Source organism: Dendrobates tinctorius, unplaced genomic scaffold (assembly GCF_039654945.1).
Source record: "Dendrobates tinctorius isolate UK_male_01 unplaced genomic scaffold, ASM3965494v1 ptg000126l, whole genome shotgun sequence".
Classification (NCBI taxonomy): Eukaryota; Metazoa; Chordata; class Amphibia; order Anura; family Dendrobatidae; genus Dendrobates; species Dendrobates tinctorius.
The window spans coordinates 24,192,582-24,219,986 of record NW_027361794.1 but is presented as its reverse complement, the minus strand read 5'-3'; the positions used below and the strand labels follow the sequence as shown (position 1 = coordinate 24,219,986).

The following is a 27,405-nucleotide window of genomic DNA, read 5'->3' as shown; positions in this document are numbered from 1 at the left end:
GCGAGGTACAAACGGGTGGCTGACAGTAGACGCGTGCCAGGTTCGGACCTGTGTGTGGGTGAATGGGTGTGGTTAGCGACTAAAAACATAAAACTCAAAATTCCATCTTTAAAATTGGGTCCAAGGTTTATTGGGCCTTTTAAGATTGCTGCCATCATTAACCCAGTTGCTTATCGGTTGGAACTTCCTGCGGTATACAAGATACACAGCGTGTTTCACAGGGCTTTATTGAAAAAGGTGGTAGGCTCTGTGGACACAACGCCAATGCCACCTCCGGTCATGGTGGATGGCGATTTAGAGTTTGAGGTCTCCAAGGTAGTGGACTCTCGAGTAGTGCGCCGTACTCTTCAGTATTTGGTACACTGGCGGGGGTATGGTCCGGAGGAGAGGTCTTGGGTACCAGCCTCGGACATACATGCGGATCGGCTGGTCAGTTCTTTTCACCGTCGTCATCCGGACAAGCCGGGTCCTATGAGTCTTGAGGGCCCTGGGGTCCCTCGTAGAAGACGGGGTACTGTCATGTCGGACACTATTCACACCACAGCATCCGGCAGGCAGAGGTAGTTTCACCTCCGTCCACTTGTCATGTCGGACGCTATTCACACCACAGCGTCAGGCAGGCAGAGGTAGTTCCACCTCCGTCCACTATAGCCTCAGTGGCGCCGGCTTGATTTTCTCAGGCTATCGGGGGTTAATCTAGCTGGAGATCAGGTTGGATGTTTGGTCACGCCCACGGTCTTTAAATAGTCATGCTGGCCTATGGGCGTCGCCGATTATAGCTTGTGTTTCATACCAAGTGGTTCCGGTCTGGAATGGAGGTGTTGGAGAGAGAGAGATTCGTATCTGGTGGCGTATGATCTGTTGTTACCTTTTCGCCTTCCCATATTTGTGTTTTGTTGTGCCCTGTTCACATTACTGTATAGTCCTGTGTGTATGTGGCGCGGTGCAGTTTAAGTTCTCCCTGTCTGTCATTATTGTGTGGGGCTTTGGTGGTTTGTCTCCTCACTGGGTGGAGGGTGGAGGGTTAAGCTTAGGGCTGAGCAGGAGATAAGGAAAGGTTGGAGGCTCAGGCATTTGCACCATTAGCAAAAACCCTGGGTTGAGGGTCAGACAGGGTTTCCCCTAGTTAAAGGGACACCACAGGAGCCCCGGGTATTTCAGCCTTAGTTGACCTAAGCCCCGCGTGACACCTAAGCAGAGGTGACCTGTTGGCTGTTAAGTTAAAACCCAGATATGTTAGATAATGTTCTTTGTCTATAAACCCAAAATGGGAGGCTATATTAGTTTGCTCTTAGGAAAATTTACAAATAATGCTTCAGATTTATCAATGTTAATCTTTAACCCTGAGATCTTCTCAAATTCGTGAAGGAGGGAAAACACGTGAGGGAGTGTAGTGTGGGGACTTATTAATGTTAGCAGGAGATCATCCGCAAAGAGGCTGACTTTATATTGGTCTCCCATATTCTCAGGGCCCAGGATATTCTGATCTCTCCTTATTGCTTCCACAATGGGTTCCATTGCAAGTGCAAAAAGATCTGGAGATAGAGGATGGCCCTGCCTGGTACCCTCTGAATATTAATTGGAGGGGGATGTGGTGACGGGAGTTTTACATAATCGATAGGGCTATCATATAACAATTGGAGGCACTTTATAAGTTTAGGGGAGAATCCGACTTCCGATAGAACCGTAAAGAGATATGTCCAGGACGCCGAATCGAAAGCCCTCTCAGTATCTAATGCAAGCAGGAGAAGTCGCTTTGGTTGTAGGTTAGTTGTATGAATAATATTTAACCCTCTCCTAATATTATCTGGGGCCTGTCACGCTGGTATAAAACCAACCTGACCCCGATGGATGAGGTGAGGGAGGATTTTATTGGTCCTGTTAGTCACAATGGATGTAAAGATTTTGAAGTCAATGTATAAGAGGGATATAGGTCTATAATTTGTGGTGAGATGATCTTTCTTAGGATTAGGGATTACGGTTACATGCGCCACGTAGAGCTCAGGGGGCAGCTGTGAGCCATTTAGTAGTGAATTACAGAGGTTTTTATATGTGGTGTCAGCACATCGCTGCATTTTTTATAAAATATTGCTGTAAGACCATCCGGCCCCGGGGCCTTTCCTCTTTTTAGTTTTTTGGTTGGTGAAACTATTTCCTCCTCAGAGATGTGTAAATGGAGTTGTTGTGCCGCGGACTCAGTCAGGTTAGGTAGATGTAGTGTGTGAAGGAATGACTCCAGTAGTGAGGGGGGGTGATTGTGGGGGGAATACAAACTCTGGGGGTATTCATTATAAGTGCTATACATGACATCGGGGTGGGCTGAGGTCTGACCCTTAGGGTCTTTTATAGAGGAGATTATATGCAGTGACTCTCATTCTGAGCTTACGAGCGGCATCTTATTAGGCTTATTGGCATGGTGATAAAACGCGGCTTTACTCCAAGTTAGCGCCTCTCCGTTCTGGTGGTGAGAATGGCGTCTAATTGTCATTTCCTATCTTGTATTTGTGTAGATAAGTATAGGGGTGAAGAGCGCTGATTGGCCAATTCTAACTCCTGCAGTTTCTCCTCTAGTCTGGGCTGTAATTCAGACCTTTCTTCTTCCTGTCGGCCGATAACTTAATCCCAGAACCGGGAATAGATTTTCTGTGCGCGAGTCACATTGCTCCAAGTGAGGCCTCCTCCGCTGTGTGAGTTTAGGGGAAATTTGTTATATCTTCTCTTATAGCGGTTACATTAGAGATTTGGGCATTTTAGCTCCTGGTGTGGAGTCGATAGCACAATCATATGCCGCCATATAGTAGACGGCCGGTAACTGGTGAGAATTCCCTGATGTGTGGGGTCTATTTCCCTCCAGAGAAACCACACGTTACATTCCACACATAACACTGTGTAGAGAAGGCGGCGCGGGGTAATTGTGCCAGTAGTGAGGGGCAAATAATGGCGGGAATGTCACTGACTGAGGAGAAGCCTCCATGGAGGTCTGCACTCCGGAGATCATGTGACCCCTGACTCCTCCCCTCCTGTGACCTCATCACAGGTCCTGTGCACAGAGCAGCCATATATGTGGAGTGCGGCTCTGCAGGTTAGTGATGGGCAGTCTGGCTCTTCTGGCTCCTTCCCCCACTTTTCTCCCTCCTGTCCCTTCACTATAAAGCCTGGGCCTCATTATACAGCTGTACAGGGGTCTAGTGAAGGCTTTTTAGCCCTTTCCTCAGACTGTAGCTCCTGGACACAGGCCCTCACTCCTGTCCCTTCACTATAAAGTCTGGGCCTCATTATACAGCTGTACAGGGGTCTAGTGAAGGCTTTTTAGCCCTTTCCTCAGACTGTAGCTCCTGAGAACAGGCCCTCACTCCTGTCCCTTCACTATAAAGCCTGGGCCTCATTATACAGCTGTACAGGGGTCTAGTGAAGGCTTTTTAGCCCTTTCCTCAGACTGTAGCTCCTGGGAACAGGCCCTCACTCCTGTCCCTTTACTATAAAGCCTGGCCCTCATTATACAGCTGTACAGGGGTCTAGTGAAGGCTTTTTAGCCCTTTCCTCAGTCTGTAGCTCCTGGGAACAGGCCCTCACTCCTGTCCCTTCACTATAAAGCCTGGGCCTCATTATACAGCTGTACAGGGGTCTAGTGAAGGCTTTTTAGCCCTTTCCTCAGACTGTAGCTCCTGAGAACAGGCCCTCACTCCTGTCCCTTCACTATAAAGTCTGGGCCTCATTATACAGCTGTACAGGGGTCTAGTGAAGGCTTTTTAGCCCTTTCCTCAGACTGTAGCTCCTGAGAACAGGCCCTCACTCCTGTCCCTTCACTATAAAGCCTGGGCCTCACTATACAGCTGTACAGGGGTGTAGTGAAGGCTTTTTAGCCCTTTCCTCAGACTGTAGCTCCTGGTCACCATGTGATCTCACCATAACCCTAAAAAGCTAATTAAGGTGTGAAATCTTGATCAAAATTATCTCAGTGCACAAATCTCTAAAGGTGCCCAAAGTTTTGCATCGCCCTTTCTCCTTTTTGCAATTATGAAATTGTAAAAAAGTCATATATATATAATGTTTTATTATTTATTATTATTTTTGAGTGAAATACAAAGGCCATGTGTCATCTTAGAGGTTCGGCCTTTTAGAGATCATTTCATCTTCATCTTACTACTGCTCACAATAACGGTCATTTTGACCAGGGGCGCCCACACTTTTACATGCCGCTGTCAATGCTTCATCCCGCTGGTGCTCAATATTTAATAGGGTCTCGCTATTAAGCTTAATGAAAAGTTTGGTGAATTTCTTTGAGCTGTTATTACTAGAGATGAGCGAATATCGTCGGAGAAGTTGTTATTGGCTAATATCTCTTACCGAATAGCTGCATCGGGACCCCGGATCCCTGGAGCGCTCCCGATAATCAGCTGCATGTGTCGCCCTCCATGCAGGTGCTGTGACTATCACACAGCGCGACACATGCAGCTGATTATCGGGAGCGCTCCAGCACACTGAGTCCTGCACACACTGAGACCCCTGATCATGTGACCCCTGACTCCTCCCCTCCTGTGACCTCATCACAGGTCCTGTGCACACAGAGCAGTCATATATGTGGCAGACACTCCTGGATCTTCTGCTTTCTGGGCCGGTTCCTCCCGTGAGTCCTATTAACCCTTTCGCTCCCTGTTTTCTCCTTTCTGACAGGACAATATCTGAATTCGGATACTGTGACGGGAATATAAGCAATGTGGAAGGAAAAAATGACAATTTTACTTTTTTTCCTTACAAAAATGTGACTTTACCCCAAAATTGGCAGCGTAATAAATCCTTATTTTCCCCACTGTAGTTTGTAGACTCCATATACAGATCCCTTAAGTGCGAAAAGAGCTGAATTCCCCACTTAAGTTATTGCATTTTGGAAATTGCCCCCTCTGGGAATTTATCTCCAGGTAAAGGCACAATTGTGTCTCCATGGGGGTTGTGCTCACAGCCCAACATCGTGTGGCCTCCAAAGAAATGCCACCCCACACCATTACTGACCCACTGCCAAACCGGTCATGCTGAAGGATGTTGCAGGCAGCAGATCGCTCTCCACGGCGTCTCCAGACTCTGTCACGGCTGTCACATGTGCTCAGTGTGAACCTGCTTCCATCTGTGAAGAGCACAGGGCGCCAGTGGTGAATTTGCCAATCCTGGTGTTCTGTGGCAAATGCCAAGCGTCCTGTACGGTGTTGGGCTGTGAGCACAACCCCATCTGTGGATGTCGTGACCTCAGACCATCCTCATGGAGTCGGTTTCTTACCGTTTGTGCAGACACATGCACATTTGTGGCCTGCTGGAGGTTATTTTGCAGGTCTCTGGCAGTGCTCCTCCTGTTCCTCCTTGCATAAAGGTGGAGGTAGCGGTCCTGCTGCTAGGCTGATGCCTTCATACGACCCCCTCCACATCTCCTAGTGTACTGGCCCTCATAAGGCCCCCTCCATATTTCCTGGTGTACTGGCCTGTCTCCTGGTAGCGCCTCCAGCCTCTGGACACTACGCTGACAGACACAGCAAACCTTCTTGCCACACCTCGCATTGATGTGCCATCCTGGATGAGCTGCACTACCTGAGCCACTTGTGTGGGTTGTAGAGTCCGTCTCATGTTACCACGAGTATGAAAGCACAAACAACATTCAAATAAGTGGACAGTTTGATTTCACAGAAGTTTGATTTACTTGGAGTTATATTCTGTTGTTTAAGTGTTCCCTTTATTTTTTTTAACCGTGTATATAGATAGATTTTTTTTTTCTTTACGTTGGAGGGTCCAATTCCAGCTATTGCTGTGGGATCTGTGATTTCTATCTACTCCACTGTGTACAGGATAATAGCGTATAATAAAGTAGTTATGGACGTGACGTAACTAACATTGTGCAGTGACTCTGCTTTCCTTTTAGTGATGGATATTTCTTGTTGCTGAAACTGTGATATTTTTTCCACTTTTAGGCTGAGTTCACACGTGGCGTTTTTTTCGTGTTTCCGCGGCGGTTTTACCCGCACGATTTTGCCACGAAAAATAAGCATCCCATGCATTCCTATGGGATTCCGCAATGCTGTGCTAATGCTGCGGTTTTTATCGCGGCGGAATCGCTTCGCGGTAAAAACCGCAGCATGCTCATTAATTTTGTGGAATCGCGGCGATCCCGCACCCATAGGAATGCATTGTTCTGCTTACTTTCCACATGTGGCTGTGCACACCATGCGAAAAGTAAGCAGAACATTTGGGGATGGTACCCACAGTCCGGAGGAGAGGAGACTGTCCTCCAGGCTCTGGGTACCATATCCCTGTAAAAAATAGAATTTAAAATAAAAAATATTGTTATTCTCACCTTCCGACGTCCCGCGCAGCCTTCCCTCCTCTCTCCACGCTCCCGTTCCCAGTAATACTTTGCGAGCGATGACGTCCGTTCTCGCGGGATCGCGAAGTCTCGCGGTCATTCGCGCGAAGTCATCACGAATGACCGTGAGACGTCGCGATCCCGCGAGAACGGACATCATCTCGGTAATTGTCGCAAAGGATTACTGGAACCGGGAGCGTGAAGAGAGGCGGGAAGGTGAGAATAACAATATTTTTTTTTATTATTATTTTTTACATTCTATCTTTTACTATTGATGCAGCATAGGCAGCCTCAATAGTAAAAAGTTGGTCACACTCGTCAAACACTATGTTTATTGGACGCTGCCTCTGGCCCGGCCTAATAGACCTTCATACATTGCAGCCCAGACCCTATTATTAGGCATGCAAGTATCGGAGTAACTAGGCCGCCCCATACTATCGAGTACTTGGAGGCGGGGGGCATTCAGCCGAACTCTGTCACACCTTCTTAGATGTCATGCTTGCTTTCCACAGCAGCAAGGGGTTAAACTGTCAGGGTTTGTGGAGAAGCCTCATCTGTGCCGTCCCTGCGGTGTACATCTATGTTCTGGGGTACAAAAAGATTAATTTCTTTTTAATAAATGTTTAACATGTTAACAATTATAAAATGTGTCTTCTGCTTTTTACATATTTTTTTCTTCTTACAAGAATTGTTGGAGCCAATTTTCTTTAGAAACATTTTAATATCGGCTTTTTCTGGAGTTTTTCTTGTAATATAGGAAAGCCTAAGGCCAGAAATAAACCCCATAAATCACTGTACATGGAGACTTTGGGATCAGATCATTTCTGTCCGTTGTGTTTGTCGAAACAAAAAATCTTTTCTAAAAGCCTCAAACTTCTGTGTGTGACTCAGAGCTGAGATCTAACATGATAGAAGATTCCAGTGCGGGGAAGACGGGAAACCTTCATATAGACGGCCGGTGGGGATGGAGTCAGTGACCGACTCTGGCCAAATCTGTCTCTAGAGCCGTAGTAGATGATGAAGATGTCGTCCTCATCATGAAGGAGTTATTTCTCATGTCGCGTGTAATGAATCTCTCCTGCAGTATTGCTAATGCCGATTCCAGTGTCGGTAATGAGACGAGAATTAGCGTTATGGAAGATGAATCTATGAGGAACGTGTTCAGCTGCCGACTCCGAGGAGGAAACTGCTTGTTGTCTGTGGCCTAAATATATAGGTTTTATTAGTAGATGTCAGGGAAGAAAACTAAACCCTGTAAGATAATAAATCTCCTCATATGTTTCCCTTATTATCTCCAGTAATTGTATTATTACACAGGATTCTTATGATGTTACATTGGATCATCTTCTTCTCATTCAGGTCTCTACAATATCGGATCCTCTCAGTGAAGATCTTCTACAAAAGAGAATTTTCCTGATTTACCCATCAAGGATGGATATGGACAGAGACAAGATGGCGGAGAGGATGTTACACCTCACCCTAGAGATCCTCTTCCGTCTCACTGGAGAGGTGAGAGATGCTGATGACCTCAAATTACATCATTCTCATCTATGGGAATAACAGATGGACAGAACTGGAGAGGTGAGGACTCTGGAAATGTCTGTAGTGAGATTTATTAATGTGTCTCTCCATAACCAGGATTACACAGTGGTGAAGAAGACCTCTAGTGATCGCTGTCAGGACCCTGTGTCTGAGGGATGTGGAAGACCCCTGAGCCCAATCACGGGGGCTCCACCTCACCCCCTGATCCATGAGGACATCAATGACCAGAAGATCCTAGAACTCACCTACAAGATGATTGAGCTGCTGGCTGGAGAGGTGACACTGCTGGGAATGCTGGGACATTATACAGTAACACTATGAAGAGAACGGGTGGATGACGTATCATTGTATGTGTCAGGTTCCTATAAGGTGTCAGGATGTCGCTGTCTATTTCTCCATGGAGGAGAGGGAGTATTTAGAAGGACACAGAGATCAGTACAAGAACGTCATAATGGAGGTTCCCCAGCCCCTCACATCTCCAGGTAATAGACAGGACTAAATACACACGGTCTATAATTATCTGTATGTAGAGAATGAATTCAGTCCCTGTATGTGTTTCCTCCAGATCTATCCAGTAAGAGGACAACACCAGAGAGATGTCCCCGTCCTCTTCTTCCACAGGACTGTAACCAAGAAGATCCCAGTGTTCCTCAGGATCATCAGGTAGATGGAGAGAAGGTGTCAGGAGATCTCCCCTATGATGTGTAGACGGCTGTGAAGGTCTTGTGCTCAGTCTTGTTTTATCCACCAGTATTATATGTTTTATTCTTGTGTAATGAGAACGGTGGAGATGGCAGGATTAGAGCTGATCATAGATGGGACTTCTCCATCTGTCGGTGACTTTTACAATATTTGTTTCAGGTTGAAGATCTGACCCATATTAATACTACAGAGACATATGTGAGGGGTGATGAGTGGTGTAAAGAGGAGATTCCCACATATGACTACCCAGGTGAGTAGTAACCACTAAATGCAGAGATGTCACAGATTCCTCTCAGTCACCGGCTGTGGCTGCTTTATCGGTGGTGTAGTCGGGTGTTGTGAGTTCATTTTCCCCTTCACCATTGAGGTCTGATGAACTCCCTCTTCTGGTGAAGGAAGGTAGTGAGGCTGATTACCAAGCACCTGAGCAGGTAGATGATGACTGGGTGACAGGAATTGCTGACTGGATATAAGGCAGCCGACTCCCTTCTGCCTTGCTGTGATTTCTCTGAGGGATTCTAGGAGACCAGTCTGATTCCTGCTCCTCAAAAGCTAAGTTTTCTGCTCTGCTTTTTGCTTTTGTGTTTTGGTTTTGTTTTGCCTTGTTTTTCTGGATTTCTGCCATTCCCTGCTGGGGTGAGCTGAATTCCTTTTTGTCTTTTTGCTCTGTCTTCAGAAAATACCTGAGTACTGATATAGTCTTTTTGAAGCCTAGCGTCTTCAGGGCTTTTTTCCCTATCAGTCTGTTGGCTCTTGTTTTTATAGGGTTTTTGCGGATTGCAGACAGCAGCTTTTCTATCCTGTCCTATTTAGTTAGCTTGGGCCCCATCATTTACTCAGCCTATCTTTCTATCTGTGTTAGTGTTTTTTCATCTTGCTTCACCTTCATTATATGTTGGGGGCTGCCTATTGCTTTGGGGTCTGCTCTGGGGCAGTCTAGATTTCCCTTTCTGTCTTTAGGCTATTTAGTTCTCCGGCTGTGATCGAGGGGTCTAGGGCACCGTAGGAACCCCCCACGGCTACTGCTAGTTGTTGTTGATAGGTTCAGGGGTCTGCAATCCGATAGCTGCCAACTTCTCTCGGTTTCTGGACTTAGCTAGTATTTCTGTTTTTGCCTCCTACGGTGACTCATTCATAACTGTCGGGCCATATTACCATGATCACCATTTTGCCTCTAGACCACAACATTCTCCTCCACCCAAAACTGTTCAAATGACTTTGCGTATTGAAAGATTGAAAGCCCTTTTCAATAGAACTTACGACCTGGAGGATCCACCTACCTCCTGGGATTAGTGTGAGGTTGATCCCTTAAAGCGAGATCTATATGATTGCTTGTACCTGACCCAATATAGGCTGAGTGCGCGCTTAAAGAGTCACACTGAGTACAGAGTTAGATGTCTACTCCTTTCTCAGTAAAGGCTTGCACACAACTAAAGTTTATTCTCAAGACAAAGAGACAGGAAATGGGTGTCACACCATCTTCTGAGTAGCCAGTGTCAGTCTATGATAGGTCCATTTCAGCTTCACTTCCATATATGGTATCCAGTATCTCAGCTTCTGCATTCTAAGGATTCCTTCCAGGGTGTTGTCTGAAGACACAGACGCCATCTTGGTACACCATATCTGAACTGACTTGTATAAGGTTTAATAATTGATTTCATTAGCCATTCTCTCCTTCACATTAGGAGACGCTGACCGTCACCTGCCCAGATCTGTAACTATAAAGCCAAATGACAGCGTACGTAGAATGTGCTGACAAGATAGAAAATCACTTGTAGAAAAATCTTATGCTGGGCCTGTAAGAGAAAGCGGAGGGTAATGATGCTGGTGGCTTCCTAGATCCCTGAGATCTTATCGGATGAATCTTCTCTCCCTTCTGTGCTGCTGAATGTCTCATGGTCCCTACAAGACCAGGTCCAGTCTTTCTGGCCAAACTTCCCTTTTATGATCGACAACAGTAAATGTGCTGTGAGGCCAAGTGTGAATTTCTGTCCAATAACAGCAGAGTTTCCCTTTATCCTGACTTTTCAAAGTTGTATTAAAACCAACTAACTTCAAGGAGGATTGTGATAATCTCCAGGACAAACATTCCATCTGTGCCATGATAGATCTCTAAGCTGTGCGTGGCTGAGGGCTGTAATATACATTTATTCCCGCCTGCAGGAGATGTGTTGGCTCCAGCCCTGGTGTCATGGAGTCACTCCACGTCATAAATTACATTGTCTTCAATCCTAAGGAATTCAGATTACTGCACAATCTCTCCTGAAATGGGGAGCAATATTATTTTCTCTACTCTTCTGGTCAGGATCCATAGTAGCTCCAATGGTCCACCATAAATGAGGGCCACTCGGGTTTACTGTTGTTTAACCCCTTAACGTCCAAGGATGCACACAGTCCATCATGGCAGGATGTCAGTTCCCACACCATGGCAGACTGTGTCCGTCCTGCATTTAAACTGTCACTGCATGTAAAAACAGACAGCTGACAAGCATGGGCAGAGGTGCAGGGAACCATGCCGTAAGTCCCCGCACCCAGAACGCTGTGATTGGTCAGTCAGTCTGACTGACCAATCACAGCTTGATCAGGCAGAAGATGCTGAAATTTTAACATCTACCACCCAGTCAGTGCAGGAGCTCAGCACTGCCGGTGGCTGAGCTTCCTGCACTAACTGCCAGGAGCAGCATCCGTGTCGGGGGCTCCCTCTGCCTTCAGGTCGGCAGCCCCACGATGTAATCGCAGGGCCCGATCTCTGCCGTGATGACTCACAGCATGGTCTCAGAAGCTTTCTCCATAGGTATAATACATTGCAATGCTGGAGCAGTACAATGTATTATACCTGCAGCCAAATTAAAAAAAAAGTGAAAGTCCCATAAAGGGACAAGGTAAAAAATTTTTTTTAAAAAAAATAATAAAATAATTTAAAAAAAATCCCCTAATACATAAATCAGAATAGAAAGCGATCAAAAAACATCATGTGCCCGAAAATGGTACCAATAAAACCGTCGCCCCGCAAAAAGCAAGCCCTCACATAACTCTGTGGGCCAAAATATGGGAAAATTATAACCCTCAAAATACAGTGATTCAAAAACTATTTACAAAAAAGCGTCTCTTAGTGAGTGACAGAAGTTAAACATGAAAAAGGATGAGGAACGGCGTGAAAATACAGCCAATTCTTCACCATTTGTGGATTTGTTCATTCTGCCTCCCAAAGATCGCAGTAAGGCGATCACAGTGGTTTACCCCACATATGGAGTATCAGCGTACTCAGGACTAATTGCACAATAACTTTTGGGATTCTATTTCCCCTGTTAACCTTGGGAAAATAAAAATTTAGGGGCAAAAAGATCATTTTTGTGTTAAAAAAAATATGATTTTTAATGTTACGTTATAAACTTCTGTGAAGCCCTTGGGGGTTCAAAGTGCTCACCAGTGTCACCACACATCTAGATAAGCTCTTTGGGGGGTCTAGTTTCCAAAATGGGGTCACTTGTGGGGGGTTTCCACTGTTTGGGCACATCAGGGGCTTTCCAAACGCAACATGGCGTCCGATCTGAATTCCAGCCAATTTTGCATTGAAAAAGTCAAATGGTGCTCCTTCCCTTCTGAGCTCTGTCATGCGCCCAAACAGTGGTTTACCCCCACATATCAGGTATCAGCGTACTCAGGACAAATCGCTCAATAACTTTTGGGGTCCTGTTACAGTTAGGAAAATAAAAATTGGGGGTGAAAAGATTTTTCTTTTGGAAAAAATATGATTTTTTAATTTTAAGGCTCTTTGTTATAAACTTCTGTGAAGCCCTTGGGGGTTCAAAGTGCTCACCACACATCTAGATAAGTTCTTTGGGGGGTCTAGTTTCCAAAATGGGGTCAATTAAGGGGAGTTTCCACTGTTGAGGTACATCAGGGGCTCTCCACGCGTGACATGGCATCCCCTCTCGATTCCAGCCAATTTGACATTCAAAACCCCAAATGATGCTCCTTCCCTTCTGCCGTGCGCCTAAAGATTGGTCTTCCTCCACACATGGGATATTGATATACTCAGGAGAAATTACACAACACATATTGTGGTTCATTTTCTCTTGATGCCCTTGACAAAATAAAAAAAAATTGTGTTTGAATTAAAATCTTTGGGAAAAAGAGTTAAATGTTCATTTTTTCCTTCCACGTTGCTTCAATTATTGTGAAACACCTGAAGGGTTAATAAATTTCAACTTTTAACCCTTATAACTTCCTAACAAAAAGAAATTATGTTTCCAAAATTGTGCTGATGTAAAGTAGACATGTGGGAAATGTTATTTATTAACTATTTTGTGTGACATCACTCTCTGATTTAAGGGCATAAAAATGAAATGTTTTAGGAATTGCAAAATTTTCAAAATTTTTGACAAATCTCCATTATTTTTAATTTCATAAATAAAAAATTAAGGAAAGAAAGCGCCCATAGGGCGATAAAAGTAATTTTTTGGGTGACAATACATGGTTAGTGCACTCACCGTTACAGGTTGTGAACAGTCACAACCCCTTGCAGAATGTGAAAGGAACCAGTGGTCGCTGCAGACTCCTGTAGATACCAATGTCACAAAGGAGGAAGAAAAAGACCGAGTTTTTCAATGTATCCGCGCTGACCACACAAGGACAGAAAAATTCTTCATAGCTTTATTGTGCTGACGCGTTTCGTGGCAGATCTGCCACTTCCTCAGGGCATTTCCACAGGAAGTGATGTCTTTTTGCATGTAATTGTGATGTCATGAAGATTTTGTTTAAAACTGCTGCTGTAACCAGATACTGTAATTCTTTGGCCCTGAGGAAGTGGCAGATCTGCCACGAAACGCGTCAGCACAATACAGCTATGAAGAATTTTTCTGTCCTTGTGTGGTCAGCGTGGATACATTGAAAAAAACCCGGTCTTTTTCTTCCTCCTTTGTGACATTTTCATAAATAAACGCATTATATCGAATAAATTTTACCACTAACATGAAGTACAAAATGTCCCGAAAAAAACATTGTCAGAATCAGTGGGATCTGTTGAAGCGTTCCAGAGTTATAGCCACATAAAGTGACAGTGGTCCGATTTCAAAATTAAGGCCTGTCATCAACCTACAAAATGGCTTGGTCCTTAAGGGGTTAATCTTTATTTGTAGTTTTCAGTTAAAGAGATTCTTGTGCTCTGGGGCGGGGCTGTGGGCGGGGCTTTATGTGGTGCTCTGATTACATATTCATCTGTATTGGCTTATGACAGGTCGCTGACCCCTCACTGACCTGCCCCCATTATTACATAATGCATATAATAGCATTGATATTATTGGTGATAATGCCTATAATATTGTGGCTATTGTGAGGCTTAGAAAAAAAATTACATCCAGCAAAATGTCACCGGCGGCGTCTGTCCAGTAGCCTCTATCTCTTACTTATAGACGCTACTGAAAGCAAAAAACACAAATATCCTGAACTAAAAGTAAAAAATATACTGCAAATAATACATAAAGGTAATAATAATGAGGGTATTTAGTAAACATAATTTTGATCAAAATAATGTACAAGCCATCCCGCCATGTCACGGCAACCCTTGTGGGACAGTCCCTACTCTAGTATTTAAAACCTTTTCACTTGCCAAGTGGCGTGAATGTGAATAAGGGTCGAGCGGCTGAACCACTAGTAACAGCTTAGGCCAGACTGGATGGCTTTCCCAGCTCAGAAAGAGGGCGGTCACACCCATATATGCACTGAATGCACAAATACTGAATACTAGAGTAGGGACTGTCCCACAAGGGTTGCCGTGACGTGGCGGGATGGCTTGTACATTATTTTGATCAAAATTATGTTTACTAAATACCCTCATTATTATTACCTTTATGTATTATTTGCAGTATATTTTTTACTTTTAGTGCAGGATATTTGTGTTTTTTGCTTTTCGTTTTCTCTGGTTAATGGTCATGTGTTAATATGCACTTACATTGTGCATACACATTAACTTACTTTTCTCAGTTCAGATTTGTTTTTTGTTTTTTTATATATGCTACTGCGCAGGCGCCGCCATCGCCGGTGACAATTTGCTGGATGTAATTTTTTTTCTAAGCCTCACTATAGCCACAATATTATAGGCATTATCAACAATAATATCAGTGCTATTATATGCATTATGTAATAATAGGGGCAGGTCAATGAGGGGTCAGCGAAATGTCATAAGCCAATTTATGGATTATGCCAAACTACATGTTGACAAACCACAAAGCTTCTGGGAGAATGTCCTATGGACAGATGAGACAAAAATGGAACTTTTTGGCAAGGCACATCAGCTCAGCATGTCAAGTAAAGAACACTGTCCCTACTGTGAAACATGCAGGAGGCACTGTTATGCTCTGGGGCTGCTTTGCTGCGTCTGGCGCAGGGTTTCTAGAATCTGTGCAGGGTACAATGAAATCTGAAGACTCTCAAGGGATTCTAGAGAGAAATGTGCTGCCCAGTGTCAGAAAGCTTGGTCTCAGTCGCAGGTCATGGGTCTTGTAACAGGATAAAGACAAAAAGCACACAGCTAAAAACACCCAAGAATGGATAAGAGGAAAACATTGGACTATTCTGAAGTGGCCTTCTATGAGCCCTGACCTAAATCCTATTGAGCAACTTTGGAAAGAGCTGAAACGTGTCGTCTGGAAAAGGCAACCTTCAAACACGAGACAACTGGAGCAGTTGCTCTTGAGGAGTGGGCCAAAATACCTGTCGAGAGGTGCAGAAGTCTCATTGACAGTTACAGGAATTGTTTGATTGCAGTGATTGCCTCAAAAGGTTGTGCAACAAAATATTAAACATTTCGCGCCAGAGCCTGTTTTTGCCTTCGTGACCGGTCCAATTTTTTCAATTCTGACCAGTGTCACTTTATGAGATCATAACTCTAAAAGGTTTCAACGTATCTTGGTAATTCTGAGATTGTTTTGGAAACAGAATTTTTTTTGGTAGGAAGATATAAGGGTTAAAAGTTGACCAGCGATTTCTCATTTTTACAAAATTCACAAAGCCATTTTTTATGGACCACTTCACATTTGAAGTGAATTTGAGGGGTCAATATGACAGAAAATACCCAAAAGTGACACCATTCTAAAAGTTGCACCCCTCAAGGTGCTCAAAACCACATTCAAAAAGTTTATTAACCCTTCAGGTGTTTCACAGGAATGAATGGAATGTGGAAGGAAAAAAATAAACATTTACTTTTTCCTGTCTCCCATGACGGCACACATGAGAGAGGGGATCCGCCCAGTCAGGACAGGAACCCTACTGAAGATAAAAGGGCGGTACCTCTCCCTCGCTTCAGTTGGGTTTCCTGTCCTGACAGGGACCCGTGTACTGAAGGAACACGTACCTGCCCCTCTCTTGTGCCGGCGTGGAAGAACAGGCAGGGTCCTGGGCGCCATGCGTCGGGGGAGGGAAGCACCGTCCGCGGGTCCCCAGGGGGCTCAGCATCCGAGCGGGTGCAGAAGCAGCACGGCCTGGGGTCCTGGGGCTCTGCCGTGGAGCCGCGCCGACCCTCTCCCCCTCTGCCGCATCCAGGAGCGTCAGGGAACGGCCACTTCCGGATCGCGCTCCCCTGACGTCACACGCAGGGCACGCTGGGAGGGGGCGTGCCTGCGTGACGTCGGGAGGCGGCGCCGGCAATCCAAGATGGCGGCGCCCATAGAAAATAACGCCGGCCGGCGAAAGGAGATCCCGGCGGCATGGCGGGGGGAGGGGCTGTGGGATAACCGGAGGAGGCGGAGAGTGCAGTGGATCCCCCTTACAAAAGGGGGATGACCACAGAAGACGCACTCATGCCCAAGGCTTCATGATGGAAGTGGGGCAAGACGAGCAGCGTCAGCAGCAGCGTCAGCAGCAGCAAGACCTCTCGCCAGATGCCAGGCCGAGCCGCCAACATACCAGGAGCAGTCGCTCAAGTGGTGGGAGCGGCAGTCATAAACGCAATCGGCATGACTCAGACGTCCAGGAGAAACGTCACGAGTGCATGTGAGGAGCCTCCGAGATCGGTACCCCTAATTGACAGCGGTGGTGAGTGATCTACGTGATTGTCACCCTTATGGTAACGGGGTTCCATTTTCTCTGTTTGATCACTAGGGGTCGAGGAAGGCCAGCAGCAAAACCAAAAATAGAGAATGCGCCCTATGTAAACACCCGCTGGCAGATCAGTGGCAGAAAGACCTCTGCGCTGACTGTATAAATAAAACTATACAGGAGGAGACCCCTGATTTGGTGACTAGCCTTAAACAGTTAATTCAACAGGAGGTGAAAGGTTCCTTAAAGGCAGCCCTTAAAAAGAAAGATAAAAGAAATCGTAGAAGAAGCTCCGATTCAGAGGCCTCGCCAAGGCAGAAGGGGCGGGAAAGATCCTTGTCCCCCTCCACCTCCTCTTCCTCTACTCAGTCCTCAGAATCCTCCTCGGACAGCGATCTAGGCGGCCGTCCATGTTTCCCAACAGAGGATGTGGAAAAACTGGTCAGAGCGATTAGGGCTACTACTTAAAAAGGAAAAAGCTCCCAAATCATTAGAGGATGTAATGTTTGGAGGACTGAAGAAAAAACGAAAACGTACCTTCCCTGTAAATGATAAAATAAAAGCACTAATTGACAGGGAATGGAAAAAAACGGAGAGGTCAGGGGGCTTACCTTCCGCATCAAAGAGGAGGTATCCTTTTGAGCAGAAGGATTCAGAAGCCTGGGAAAAAGTCCCAAAAATTGATGGGGCCATAGCCAGATCCTCAAAAAAGGTATCCCTACCATTAGAGGACTCTGGCGTGTTGAAAGACCCGCATGACAAAAAAGCAGACGGTTTCCTGAAGCACATCTGGGAAGCTTCAGCAGGTGGATTGAAACCAGCGATAGCTGGTACCTGTACCGCTCGTGCCCTCATGGTCTGGCTGCAACAAATAGAGGACCAGATCAAGGATAGAGTTCCTAGGGACGAAATTCTGTCTAATTTGACACTGGTGCACGGAGCAGCGGCTTTCCTAGCAGATTCCTCTGCAGACTCCACAAGATTAACAGCTAGAGCAGCAAGCCTGTCAAACGCGGCAAGACGAGCCATGTGGCTTAAAGGGTGTCCGGGAGATTTGCCATCAAAGCATAGGTTATGTTCCATTCCATGCGATGGCCAATTCCTCTTTGGGAAAAAACTAGAAGAGATTTTGGAACATGCGGGGGATAGGAAGAAAAGCTTTCCCCGATTTCCAGGAGAACATAAAAAGCAGCCCTTTCGGAGGAGGAGATTTAACAGGGGTCGTCCCCCGGGAGATAGAAAAAGCTGGGACTTTAAAGAAAGAAGAGGATCAGGCTATATGTTTAAAGGGCCCTCCACTTCCTCCAAAAAAATCTACCCAATGACGTTGGGCCGGAGGTAGGGAGAAGGCTTTCTCTCTTTCTTTCCGCCTGGGCAAATATCTCCCCCAGTACATGGGTCCTAAATATAATCAAGGATGGCTTAAAAATAAAATTCATCCGTCCGCCCAGGCATACCTTCATAATGACACGCAGAAGGAAAGCCCAAGAGCAACAGCTGGCCCTGGAGACTGAAGTCTTGGGACTAGTGAAAAAACAAGTCCTACAGGAAGTCCCAGTGCAAGAAGAAGGAAGGGGGTTCTACTCCCCCCTCTTCTTAATACAAAAAACAGACGGCTCTTGGAGAACCATTGTCAACCTGAGGAGACTCAATCAGTGGGTAGACAATTGCTCCTTCAAAATGGAGTCAATCAACACGGCCACAAAGATCCCGTTCCAGCATTGCCTCATGGCAGTGATAGACTTAAAAGATGCCTACTATCACATCCCAATTCTTCGGGAGTATCAAAAATATTTGAGAGTAGTGCTCTATGTCCAGGGGCAGGTGAAGCACTACCAGTACGCAGCCCTTCCATTTGGCCTGTCTACAGCCCCCAGAGTATTCACTAAAGTAATGGCCGAAGTAATGTCTTTTCTGCCTTCCAGGGACATAGTGATCGTCCCATACCTAGACAACTTCCTGGTAATAGGGAGGTCGGAGTCCCACTGCACACATCAAATGAAGGAAGTGATAGCAATTCTAGTAGGATTAGGATGGATAGTAAACATCCCCAAGTCAAGGATAACCCCAGTAAAAGAGCAATCCTTCCTAGGGTTGATATTGGACTCCGAGCAACAACGCTGCTTCCTACCAGAGAGCAAAGTGACCAAGATAAAGGGCCTAGTTCGCACAGCAATACAAAGGCCAAATATGACACTGAGGAACGCAATGTCCCTTTTAGGCTCGTTGACATCATGCATACCCACAGTAGCATGGGCGCAGTACCACTTAAGGCAACTACAGTGGGAAGTTCTGTCAGCACAGAAACAATTAAAAGGGCATTTAGAAGGCAAACTATGTCTCTCAGTGGCTGTAAGAGATTCCCTGCTCTGGTGGACTGTAGAAAAGAATCTAACAGCCGGTGTCCTGTGGCAAAAAACAGTCGAGGACATCATTACAACAGACGCGAGTGCCACAGGATGGGGAGCACACCTGAGATCCCACTCAATACAGGGGACCTGGTCCTCGCTAGAAAGGGATCATGGTTCAAATGTAAAAGAACTATGGGCAGTGGAAAAAGCCGTGAAACATTCCCTTCCCTTACTTCGGGGCCGCCACACCCGGGTCATGACGGACAATCAAGCAGTAGTAGCCTACATCAATCACCAGGGGGAATGAGATCTCGGGGCCTCATGCAAATATCAGATCTACTCTTCCAGCTAGCAGAACAACATCTGTTATCCATCACAGCACTGCACATAAAGGGGGCGGAAAATATACAGGCAGACTTCCTGAGTCGCAGGCACCTAAGACAAGGGGAATGGTCCCTAAACCCCCAAGTCTTCCAACAAATAGTTCAGGCCTGGGGCAAACCAGAAATAGACCTGTTCGCTACCGCACACAACCGGAAGGTCAGGAAGTTCTCACTAAACCCAAGGGAAAACCCCTTTGCAGTAGATGCCCTACAAATACCCTGGAAGTTCATCCTGGCCTATGCATTTCCCCCGATAACAATGATCCCAGTAGTGGTCAGGAAAATCAGGGAGGATCGAGCGAGAATAATTCTTATAGCTCCGTTTTGGCCGAGAAGGCCTTGGTTCTCCCTTCTGAAGCTCATGTCAGTGACAGATCCATGGATACTACCGGAGATTCCAGACCTGCTCTCCCAGGGACCAGTGGTCCACTCTCAGGTGAAGGGCTTCCATCTAGCAGCCTGGAATTTGAGAGGGTGCTACTGAGTCGCCAGGGATTCTCTCCAGGGTTAGTCTCCACCCTGTTGAAAAGTAGGAAACCTATAACATCCCAAATCTACGATAGAACGTGGAAAAAGTTCCTAGACTTCCTGGGGAACCCTTGGGGGATGTAGCGCCAGTGGGACCTATCCTAGAGTTCTTACAGTCGGGGCTATAACTGGGGTTAGCCACTAACACACCCAAAGTTCAAGTCTCAGCTTTTGGGGCCCTATATAACTGCAACTTAGCAGCCAATAGGTGGGTGTCTCGATTCATAAAGTCCTGTGGCAGGTCAAGGCCGGTCATTATCCCAAAGATACCACCCTGGGACCTCAACCTAGTCTTAGAGGCCTTAACCAAAGACCCCTTTGAACCACTACTAGAACTGTCACCAAAGCTACTTACACTTAAAACTGTCTTACTGGTAGCCTTAACATCAGCCCGAAGAGTCAGCGACCTTCAAGCTCTGTCTATATGTCCTCCATATACACAGATCTTGGAGGACCGAGTGGTTCTAAGACCAGACCCGGCCTATCTCCCCAAGGTAGTCCAAAAGTTTCATAGGACTCAGGAGATCTCCTTGCCAGCGTTCTGTAACAATCCTAGAAACCCTGGGGAGCAAAAGTTCCATACATTAGATGTAAGAAGAGCCATATTACAATATATGTCAGTAACTAGTCAGTGGAGGAAAGATCAGTCCCTTTCTGTAGCCTTTCAGGGTAGTAGAAAAGGGCACGGGGTAGCTAAGAGTACCATTGCCAGATGGATCAGGGAGGCCATTATGTTATCCTACTCCGCAAGTGGCGCTCCGGTTCCAGAAGGCATCAAGGCTCACTCCACCAGAGCCGTGGCTACCTCCTGGGCAGAGAAGGCTGAGGTATCAATTGAACAAATTTGTAAAGCCGCTACTTGGTCCTCACCTTCCACCTTTTTTAAGCACTACCGACTTGATCTGACTTCCTCTACTGACCTAACCTTTGGTAGAAGGGTGCTGCAAGCGGTGGTCCCTCCCTAAGGTGTCTTATTCTACAAAAGTCTCATGTGTGCCGTCATGGGAGACGGGAAAACACCAAGGTTACTTACCGGTAGCCGGTTTTTCCGGAGCCCATGACGGCACCTGTATATTCCCCCCTTTTCACTCCTTTGGTGTGCACTATAGTTTGGGTGTTTTTTTAGTTAGATATAATGTGGTGATAGTTTTACCATGTGTACTAACCCGGGGGGCCTCTCATGCTCTGTAAACCAACTGAAGCGAGGGAGAGGTACCGCCCTTTTATCTTCAGTAGGGTTCCTGTCCTGACTGGGCGGATCCCCTCTCTCATGTGTGCCGTCATGGGCTTCGGAAAAAACGGCTACCGGTAAGTAACTTTGGTGTTTCTTTCACAAAAATTTTCATTTAGACCTAATTTTTTTTACTTTCGCTAGGGTAACAGGAGAAAATGGACTATACATTTTGTTTTGCAATTTCTCCTGAGCATGCCGATACCCCATATGTGGGGATAACTACTGTTAGGGTGCATGGCAGGGCTCGGAAGGGAAGGCGCGCCATTTGATTTTTTGAATGTAAAATATGCTGTAATAATTAGCAGATGCAATGTTGCGTTTGGAGAGCCCCTGATGTGCCTAAACAGTGGAAACCCCCAATAAGTGACCACATTTTGGAGACTAGACCCCCAACTTATCTAGATGTGTAGTGGGCTTTTTGAACCCCCAAGTGCTTCACAGAAGTTAATTACGTAGAAACGTGAAAACAAAAAATCATATTTTTTCCCAAAAAAAAAAAAAAGATCTTTTCGCCCTCCATTTTTTTTTCCCAAAGGGTAACAGGAGAAATTGGACTCCAAAAGTTGTTGTGCAATTTGTCCTGAGTATTCTGACACCCCATATGTGGGGGTAAACCACTGTTTATGCGCATGGCAGAGCTCGGAAGAGAAGGAGCGCTATATTGAAGTGCAGATTTTGCTGGAATGCTGGAATTGTTTGTGGGTGACATGTTACATTGTCAGAGCCCCTGAGGTGCCAGAACAGCATAAGCCCCCAAAAGTGACTGCATTTTACCAAATACTTCCCTGAACGAACTCTAGTGTAGTGAGCATACTGACACCACTGCTGTTCCATAGAAAATTATACCATTGGGCAGTGAAGAAAAAACAATTATATTTTTACCACTAAAATGTTTTATCTCCAGATTTTACATTGGAAAATAGGTAGATAGGTAAATGGTCACTACACCCATAGATGAATTCGCAGAGGGGTGTCATTTCCAAAATTGGGGTCACTTCAGGAGGGATTCTGCCGTTATGGCACTTTGGAGAGCTGCTAAGTGCCAGAACAACAGAATCCTCCCTCAAGTGACCCCATTTTCGTAATGACACCACTCTGTGAATTCGTCTATGGATATAGTGACCATTTTCACTACATGGATGATTTCCAGAAACTCGTAGTGGAAGTTTCAAGCAAAAATTGCAAAAATGTCATTGTAGTGCCCAATATATTGTGCCCAGCTTGTGTCTCTGGAGACCTCCCCCACCTACCCCCGGAAATTGTTAAGTCAGCTCTACTCAAATGTGTCTGTCACTAAACAATCCAAATGCTTGATTGTCAAAACAGTTCAAAAACGTGGTTCTGTGTGGAAGATTGTAAAGCCGTCATGGAGGCATAAGGCTGGCAGTGATGGGCATTGTGGGTAATAATAGCGGGTATCATGCCTCATTCCTCTCTAGGAACATACACGACATCTTCTCTGGGGGTTCTTTCTTGTTTCAGTTACTGGGATGAGTGCAATAAAATGTCGCTCAGTGAGTCTTCTGACAACTTCAGATTCTAAAGGATTGGCGGGGACAAAATTTTCAAAGAAGATTTTCAGTGACCTTTTCCTGATAATCAAGGAAAGTATCTGCATTTCCTGCTTTTTTGTATAAGACAAAAGAATTATACTTGGCCACCTGAAACAACTAAATTACTAACTTTTTATACCAGATATATGATTTTCTTGATAACTGGTGTTACAGAACCACTCAGCACCCAGAATATGTTGTGCAGTTATATGTATATATAATAGGTTCCATGTGAGATGCATGTCCCTAATGTATCAGCAGTGTCCGCCCTCCCCCCACCTTTGTAATTTACACAGTAAATATCCGCAGGCTCCGGCCACCTGCGGCTTTTGTAATGCATGTCTGGCCTGACGCTTGTCTATTGGCCGGCCCTCTGTATCTGTGTGATATATTCTGTGTCCTGTGAGTAAAGTGTTGTCAGACTGGAAATATATGGAGAAGCAGTGATCTTTTATATGCGCCCATGCACTCAGAGGAATTCCAGCCAGCGCCATTCATTCAGACTCCAGCCAACGCAGAGCGGACCTCTGAAAACACGGGGTGGTACTGAAAGAGGTACTCCAGCTTGGTAGACCCCGTTACACCTGGTATGGCTGTAGAACCTGATCTGCAAGGTCCACACCCCCATATATTTGTCGTAGTCAATGACAGACACAGGTTTTGGAGTAGTGGATCCCTGTTGGTCTGCAGTGGCCCTTGTGGCATCTGTGTGGATCGAGCGCAGGATAAAAATATCTTTTTTATCCTTATACTTAAGGACAAGCAGCTCTCCATTACGTAAAGTCCCTGACTGCCCCTTTCGGAACTTTTTGTTGGCCAATGATTGTGGAAACCCCTGACGGTTTTTGCAAATGGTCCCACAAGCCCCTATGTTATGTTCAACCAGACTTTTAAATAGAGGTATGCTGGTGTAGTAGTTGTCAACATACAGATTGTAGCCTTTTTGTAAAAATGGAGTTATTAGCTCCCAAATGATTTTTCTAGATGTTCCCAGATAAGTAGGGCCTCCTGGTGGGTTTAGTTGGCTCTCTTTCCCCTCATAAATGTGAAAAGCTGATGTGTATCCAGTTGAACTCTCGCACATTTTTATGTGCTTTATTCTGAACCTTGCCCTCTTAGAAGGAATAAATTGCTTGAGGTGCAGTCTTCCTTTGAATTTTACAAGGGACTCATCAATGGAAATGTTTTCTGTTGGGGTGTAGAGCTTTAAGAACAAGAACTTTTCTGTCATGTCTGTGATGATGGGTCTGATTTTGAATAGTCTGTCATGTTCTGGGGCATCTCTGGGCAGGCATTGACTATTGTCATTAAAATGCCAAAATCTCATGAGCATTTCATAACGGGTCCTAGGAAGAACAGCAGAAAACATAGGGGTGGCTTGAACAGGGCGATAGGACCGAATGCTTGCTTTCCCCATAGGGAATGTAAGTTCTAAAAAATTTTTCATTTCTAGGATATTAGTTGGTTCCATAAATTTGACCTAGCATAATAAGATCGTGGATTCTGGCTGATGAATTGCTTATTTCTGAGTCATCACTGTCGCTGCTACTAAAGCCCTCGACATCCACATCACCATCTGACACTGCACTTTCTTCGCTGTCAGAACATAAAAGTGCATAAGCCTCCTCTGCACTATAATACTGACGGGCCATTTTATTCCTTTTTATTTTTTTTCCGGAAAAAGAAAACTGTATAGTGACTGACTGACGTGACCAAATTATTGGGGAGACAATTGAGAAAAGCCTAATTCTTTAGCCTAACCCTAACTTTAGAATAAACCCTAACTTTAGCTTAACAGTAACCCTAACTTCAGCCTAACAGTAACCATAACCCTAACTTTAGCCTAACAGTAACCCTAACAGCAACCCTAACTTTAGCCTAACAGTAACCCTAACCCTAACAGTAACCCTAACTTTAGCCTAACAGTAACCCTAACAGCAACCCTAACTTTAGCCTAACAGTAACCCTAACTTTAGCCCATACATTAACCCTAACAGTAACCCTAACTTTAACCCCAACCCTAACCCTAATAGTAACCCTTACTTTAGCCTAACAGTAACTCTAACTTTAGCCTAGCAGTAACTCTAACTTTAGCCCCTACACTGACCCTAACTATAGCACTAACCCTAACCAGCCTTACCTGTCAGCAGCACTTGTAACACTGTTTCTCCTCTAATCTCTCTCTGACAGGAGATCTGAGGAGAAACAGCGGTTTTATGAGGCAGATCACCCGGGAAAGTTCACTGCTACAACAAACTTTCCTAGTGACTTGTCTCATTGGCTGGTGTGACGCTGACGTCATCAGGTCCTGAAGCAATCAGGTCTCAATGAGGTCGGGGGTCACAGGAAGCATTGTGCGGCGGAATCCCCTCGTTACAAGGTACGTTGGGGTCCTGATGAGCACAAAACCACTGACCATAGACAAACGTCGGCATTGCACAAAGCCCTGCTAGCGCCGACGTTTATCTACCGTTGGCAGTCATGAAGCGGTTAAGTTAAGGGTACCATAATTTCTGTCCAGGCCTATTTCATGAGGTTTATATTTTTTTAATTCTGTGGAAGCCTGGTTGGAAAGCAATGTCTGACTTTCATTTCTTCATTTTCATAGATTTTTTATTTATTATTACATTCATCAGATTCAAGTTATTTCTGTGACCATTGTGGGTTTTTCTGTCATTAAACGAGGGGTACCAACAATTTAGACCACATGTGTAGGAGGAGTGAATATTTTGACTCCACATTCACTTTCCAGAAATTAACACGCAGTGGATGTTGGAGAGTGAAAATTACACATCTGCCATTTTATTACCCAGCACATAGTGCCCAGATTGTGCTCCAGGAGACACCGCAAATTAAGTGGGTTCTTCTCTCTATAATATTGCTAAATACAGGGATCCTAAATGTTGTTTGCGCACACTGCAAGACTCCGAAGTGAGAGCGGATTTTGCTGGATTGGTTTATAGAAACCTTGTTGCTTTTCAGCAGCCTTTGAGCCACTAATAGTGTGGGAACCTCTGTTTTTCCATTGACAGATGATGGACCTGAGTGGGGACTTGTTTTTTGTGAGATGAGAATTGGTATTCTTTTCGCCTACATAACATTGATTGGTTTCTTTTTTATTCGATATTTGGGAGGCAGAATGAACAAACAGTTGAACACCGCACACTACTGATCATCCAACAAGGTTTTCTATTAGACTGTGAACTGTCATTGTCTTGGTAAATGATTAAAGTTTTTACATAGCTTGCCATTTTTATGGACAGTTTAAGTAGAAGTGTTCAAAAATATAAAACTCAAGGATATTTTAATAAAAAATAATAATTGTTTTTTATCTTAGCAGATGACTGTATCAGGAGATCAGAGGGACAGCTGACATCTTCAATTGTTAAATCTGATGATCTTGAAATCCTACAAGATACAACTGAAGTGAATGCCATTACTCCAGATATATCATCATCCATTCACAGCAAAGATCTGTCATCTGATCCTATGAAACAGGTCCCATCTTCTGATTCATTACTGACTACTAAGGAAAATCAAACTCACAAAAGAGGCATTAAAATACAAACTGCTCCTAAAGCAATGGAGGAATATTCCTGTTCAGAATGTGGGAAATGTTTTTACCATAAAGGGAATCTTACGCTACACCAAAGAACCCACAGAGGGGAGAAGCCTTTTTCATGTTCAGAATGTGGGAAATGTTTTAACCGTAAAGGGAATCTTGAGCAACACCAAAGAACCCACACAGGGGAGAAGCCTTTTTCATGTTCAGAATGTGAGAAATGTTTTAACCATAAAGGGACTCTTGAGCAACATCAAATAACCCACATAGGGAAGAAGGCTTTTTCATGTTCAGAATGTGAGAAATGTTTTAACCAGAAATTATATTTGGTTAATCACCAGAGAACTCACACAGGGGAGAAGCCTTTTTCATGTTCAGAATGTTGGAAATGTTTTAACCAGAAAGCGCTTCTTGTTAGACATCAGAGAACTCACACAGGGGAGAAGCCTTTTTCATGTTCAGAATGTGGGAAATGTTTTAACCGTAAAGGGACTCTTAAGCAACACCAAATAACCCACACAGGGAAGAAACCTTTTTCATGTTCAGAATGTGGGAAATGTTTTAACCATAAATCAAATTTGGTTAATCACCAGAGAACTCACACAGGGGAGAAGCCTTTTTCCTGTTCAGAATGTGGGAAATGTTTTAACCAGAAAGCGCCTCTTGTTAGACATCAGAGAACTCACACAGGGGAGAAGCCTTTTTCCTGTTCAGAATGTGGGAAATGTTTTAACCAGAAAGCGCTTCTTGTTAGACATCAGAGCAGTCACACAGAGGAGAAGCCTTTTTTATTTTCTTAATGTGGGAAATATTTTACTTGGATATCAAGTGTTAATAAATATCAGAGATGTCACATAGGGGAGAAGCCTTTTTTTATATTTATAATGTTCGAATAGTTTAAACCAAAATTGAATCTTCTTAAATGGGTTGTCTCTTGTCATTCCTCATGTTTGCTGACAAAAGGATAAAACTAAACTTTATTAATTCCAAATGTAAAACTATACCCATAATTCACCCCCTGAAGGTAAGACAGTAGGTGACTAATAAATAAATCATGTGCCCCACAGTTCAGTATATAGGGTGAGGTGACGTATAAACACTCGCTCTCCAAGCCTCTCATTTCTACGGGTTTCACCGTCCTCACCAAAGGCGACTCATCAGGAGACT

General features: G+C 44.8%; 1 protein-coding gene across 1 annotated transcript in view; it reads left to right on the top strand.

The window, feature by feature from the left end:
* LOC141047104 (uncharacterized) overlaps positions 1–27,166 on the top strand; it is an 87,144-nt gene extending 59,978 nt beyond the window's left edge. Inside the window, exon 2 of the mRNA XM_073542067.1 lies at positions 26,281–27,166. Coding sequence (XP_073398168.1) covers positions 26,281–27,038 — 758 coding nt within the window. The 3' untranslated portion in view covers positions 27,039–27,166. The remainder of the gene's footprint in view (positions 1–26,280) is intronic.
* Positions 27,167–27,405: the final 239 nt, after the last annotated feature.